At 49.5% G+C, this 4,665-nt stretch overlaps 1 protein-coding gene across 1 annotated transcript in view; it reads left to right on the top strand.

Annotated features, from left to right (window-relative positions):
- FUBP3 (far upstream element binding protein 3) overlaps positions 1 to 3,174 on the top strand; it is a 53,057-nt gene extending 49,883 nt beyond the window's left edge. The window contains exons 18-19 of the mRNA XM_007453131.1: positions 644 to 771; positions 1,816 to 3,174. Of these exons, the coding sequence (XP_007453193.1) occupies positions 644 to 771; positions 1,816 to 1,824 (137 nt within the window). The 3' untranslated portion in view covers positions 1,825 to 3,174. The remainder of the gene's footprint in view (positions 1 to 643; positions 772 to 1,815) is intronic.
- Positions 3,175 to 4,665: the final 1,491 nt, after the last annotated feature.

The raw sequence follows: 4,665 nt of genomic DNA, 5'->3' as shown, positions 1-4,665 counted from the left end.
CGGAACCAGAATGTTTGGGTATTGTTGGAAGGAGCTTTCTCACGTATCTTGAGTGTGAAGGGTGTTGCTTGCTAGTTGGAAGAGCTCAGGTCATAGGCCGTCAAAGAAATGTTCACCCTGTGTTTGGGATCATTACCAGGTCAGTACCCTTCTGGGGGCCAGGGTGGGGGTCAGGGAGGTCACCGTCACCTGGAGCACCTGGTGAAAGTCTTTCCAGAGCCCCCCATCCAGATTCCCAGACACGCATGGGCCGGGATGCCCTGCGCAGGTGCACACGCCCCCGTGCCGGGGCACCCGCTTTCTTGCCCTCCCTCCTCCCCCTCCGGCCTGGGGCACTGACTGGGACAGGCAGACAGATGCAGAGAATGTGATTCTGGAGAGAGAAGACAGACACAAAGGTCTTGTAGGAGTGGAGCGGGGGCCGGGCGAGGAGAGGCTGATAACCGCACTTTCTGCAGCAGTGCTCGGGCACACCAGTCCTGGCGCAGCTCGCTGAGGGGTCTGGAGGGAGAGCGTGAGCATCGGGCACTTGTCCCGGATGCCCCCGAGGCTTTGGGAAGGGATCCTTCCAGGCTGATGGTGTCCTCGCCTCCCACAGGCGCGTCCCTGCTCCCAGTAACCCGTGCTTTGCTTTGTTGATCAGGTCACGCCGCCAGCGCCGCTCCTCAGGCCAGCTCCCCGCCGGACTACACAATGGCCTGGGCGGAGTATTACAGACAGCAGGTCGCGTTCTACGGGCAAACATTAGGGCAAGCTCAGGCCCACAGCCAGGTCTGTAGCCGATCCAGCACTGCCAGGACTTCCCAGACCAGCCCTGACCCCCTCCCAAGCCCTCTGCGTGTACCTGACCCCGGGGCCTGAGCACGGGGCCCCTGGGCTGCGGAGGAACCACGTGGGCCCCGGCACTGCTCAGCACGGCCGCCGTCTGCAGAGTGCCCCGCGGCAGCCTCCCTGGCCCCCTCCTCGCCCCAGACAGGACAGGTTTGAGCCAAGTGGAAGAACTGTTTGGGCAGAGCCCCTGCCAGGGCGAGCCTGACCTCCCCTCAGATCCAGACCCAGGGCGCGGTGCTGAGTGGCACTCAGTTTCTTCCTCTGGACCCCAGGTCCCCCAGCTATAAGGGAGCGTGCCAAACTTAGCAGACCCTGGGTAAGCGTGGCACTGACTAGGAAGTAAGACCAGCACTGGGGTCACTCCCCAGGCCTGTTCTTGAAAAGGGTAGTGTGGCCAGGCTGTCACGCTTGTCCCCGGGCAGCAGGAGTAGGGCTAGTCCACACCCTCTGAAGGCTGGGCCCTGCCTGGAAGCCTGGAGGGCTCTGTCTAATCAGAGGCCCAAAATGGTTTTATAAATGCAGGGAAGAGGACCAACTGCTCCCACAGGTCACATCTCAGGTGCATTTTTCAGGCCATCAGTGCTGACTGATGCCAGTCTGGTCCTTATGGACAGTGTGTCAGTTACCACAGGCCCTGGACCCAAGGCCAGTCGTTCACCTCACTGCCAAAATGGCCCTCTGTGCCTGGGCCTGGTGGGAACAGGTGGCAGGGTGGTAGGTGACTGAGAAGAGGCATCACTCGCTCACTCCCCTCTCCCCGCCCAGCATCCCCTGTGGAAGAAGGTGCCCGGGGTCCTCCTGTACAAGAGAGGTTTTGTCTGGGCCAGATCCCATGACGAGGCCCGGAAGGATGGTGCGTGCCCGCGGGCGTGCGTGCGTGCATGTGTGTCAGCTCCTGTCACCTCCCTGCAGACAGCCCCCGACCTCAGGCCAGCACTTGAGAACTCGCCGTCAGACTAACTGCTCTCCCCCTTCCTTTCACAGGAACAGTAGGACAGTGGCCTGCAGCCCCCTTTCCCCGCCGCCCCCGAAACCATTGTGAGCAAAACCTATTTGTAACAGAGGTTTTTAGATGTGCAAACCTTTTGATGAAGAACCTTTGTTTTGTTCTGTGAAACACTATATTTAGATTAACAGAATTTTTCTAAAAATCGGGAAAATCAGTTACTAAAAATTGCTGATAATTTTTGTTTTGTTATTTTTGTTTGTTACTTCAAATGTGTAAGCTCTGGGATTCTTTTTGGAGCAATACCTGCAAATTCGGGCACCAGAATGTGCCGCAGAGCAGTGACATTTCAACATGGTGTGTTTTTGTTTTGTTTTGTTTGCATGTCTTTTTATTTACAGTTTTTTCTGTTGCAACAGAAAGTGGCTTGGAAGTCTTAGGTGGCTTGTAACAAATTCTTTAAAAAAAATTTTAAACAGTATTTAAATATTCTTAAATGTGTAAATTCATTAAATGTTTTACTTCTAATTTCTTGTATCTTGGCTGTCTGGTTTTATTGCATTTTTTAAAAAACTGAACTATTATGTATTGTAATTAATTATGTGAATTCTGAATTGAGACAGATAATTGTATTGCTGTCCAACAGGGCTCGGGAGGGGGCATTTTATAGGGTTTGTATAATTTCTAGAGTTCTAAAGGGGTAATAATATAAAAATGTGTTTGTGTGTTTAGCAGACGTTTTTTCATGTCTCCATTACCTACCGATTGCAATTGTGTATCTAAGACCTCCAAGCTTGTTTTAAAAACAAAACAAAAAAACCTTTCTCTATTCTCTCAGAAATATAAATACTGTTATTTTTAATATTAAAAATAAATTCAATATAACTTTTAACAAACACTGTGGAACATTAAACCGCATAAAAATGTAGTAACTATTTTTTAATTCCAAGGTGTTTTTTGCTTTTTTCTTTTAAATATTTTCTTAATATTTGTCAAATTAACTAGATGAATAAATAAATCTAGCATTAACCACAATATGAATTAAATAATTTTGATTTAATAAAAGGGATAATATGATTTCCAGTGTTTACTGTAGTGTATCTTGTACAGATAACATGTATTTTTAAAGGAAAGAAAAACGGAATTGAAGCTATTTTTTCTTGCGTTTTTCAACTGACCTGGGGGACATTCCGTTTGAGATACACTGAAGTGACAGTGTCTGGGGTTTTTCTCCTTATTTTCCTTATAATGCTTGAAATGTCTAACTATTAAAAAAGGCAATTGGAAAATGTTATGCATGTTGTTTTTTTAAAAAAAAGTGTTGTTTTTATGGGACTGACAATTCATTTTACACTCTACATAATAAAATTTCCACAAGACATCTTGTGGGCAAAGTATTTTTAGTCTGTTTGCTCTCCGTTTGCTTGTCCCTCCCGCTGCCCCTGCCCGCTGCCCCCTGAGATAAAGGCGAGGATTCTGGCCGCTCTTGGCAGATCGTCTTGCGCTATGTCGGCCCGACCTAGCTGGTGCACAGCCTACGACCTAGCTGGTGCACAGCCTATGTCTGTAGCTACTTTGTTAAGCTAATTTTATCTTCATGGCTTTATATAATCTAACGGTTTAACTTGAGAGCCTTGGTTGCCTCAGCCCCTCTTACCTGTCACATCTGCTCATCTCTTGATGTGGGTGTGACACCAAGAAGTCAACCACGAGGTTCCTTGCACAGAGGTGCTGCCATCCCAAGTGGAGCTGGAAGATTCATTGAAGGGGGTCAGCGCCGCTCGCCCTCTCCCTTCCACACACCTCCCCACACGTGCGCCTGAGAAGTGGGGACCGAAGCAGTCAGTCTGGCCCGCGGCCTGCTCCCTCCCTGTGTGGGTGCTGTTTACTCTCAGCCCTGGACCAGCTGTGGGACCCTGAGCTGCTGAGAGAGCTGGAAAGTGCCGGCGACTGTGCTCATTTTGTTTCACTGTTTTCATTAAGGAAACAAAAAGGGGGTGTCCTTACCCATAGGTTGAAATCACCGTGGAGGGTCCTGTGGTTTCAGGACACACGGGGACAGTGTGGGCCCTGGACTGCAGGGTTATCGAGGAGCAAAGGAGATCGGCCTTCGACTCCTTTTTTTCCTGCTTCCTTGCCCGTTGATGGAAGCAACCGGCTTTGAGCACAGCTCTCCCCTTGACTGTGAACATGCCCTGCCTCTGCTGCTCGCTGTACACGGAGGCCTCTCTTCATTCAGACACAGTGCTGCTAGGAGGACCCTGTTAGAACCCTCCTTATGGCTCATTCTCATGTGTGTGTTTCCAGTTCTGGTCCCTTTTCTTTTCTCTACCCTGGGCTCTAAGAGGAGGGGAAAAAAAGCATCTGTGGCTCCTTTAGGCCAAAAAGGGGTATGGAGAGCAGCCCATCTGCAGCCATTCTGAGGCCTGTTGAGAGCCGGAAGATAAAAAGGAGATGTGGCATCTTTTAACTACACCTCTAGAGAATCGAGTTTGACGTTGAGAAATTGAATAGTAAAAGCCACTTGGAAGGAAGGAGGGGTCGAGCCAGAGGAGGGCATAAACGCTGATGATGGGAAAGGGAATTAGGGAGAGGGCATTACAGAGAAGGCTTCCTTCTAATTCATCTTCCAAGCTCTGTGCCAAAACAGCATTTGGCATGGTTCACAGGGAGCGACTGTGTGATAATGAACCCTAAGGTGTCCCTTAATTGAAGACTGAGCATTGCGGTTTGTGCCAAGAGTCATAAATGGTGCAGGCTTGCAGGAGGACGCATTTTCTTAAATGTATCGGTGAGTACAGATTAGCGCTTGTCCCCAGTGAAATGCCCATACTATAAATTATGGAAATCTCTCTCTCTCTCTCTCTCTCTCTCTCTCTCTCTCTCTC

The sequence above is a fragment of the Lipotes vexillifer genome, unplaced genomic scaffold, assembly GCF_000442215.2.
Source record: "Lipotes vexillifer unplaced genomic scaffold, Lipotes_vexillifer_v1.1 scaffold149, whole genome shotgun sequence".
In the NCBI taxonomy this organism is placed as follows: Eukaryota; Metazoa; Chordata; class Mammalia; order Artiodactyla; family Lipotidae; genus Lipotes; species Lipotes vexillifer.
This window is presented reverse-complemented; position numbering and strand designations above follow the sequence as displayed.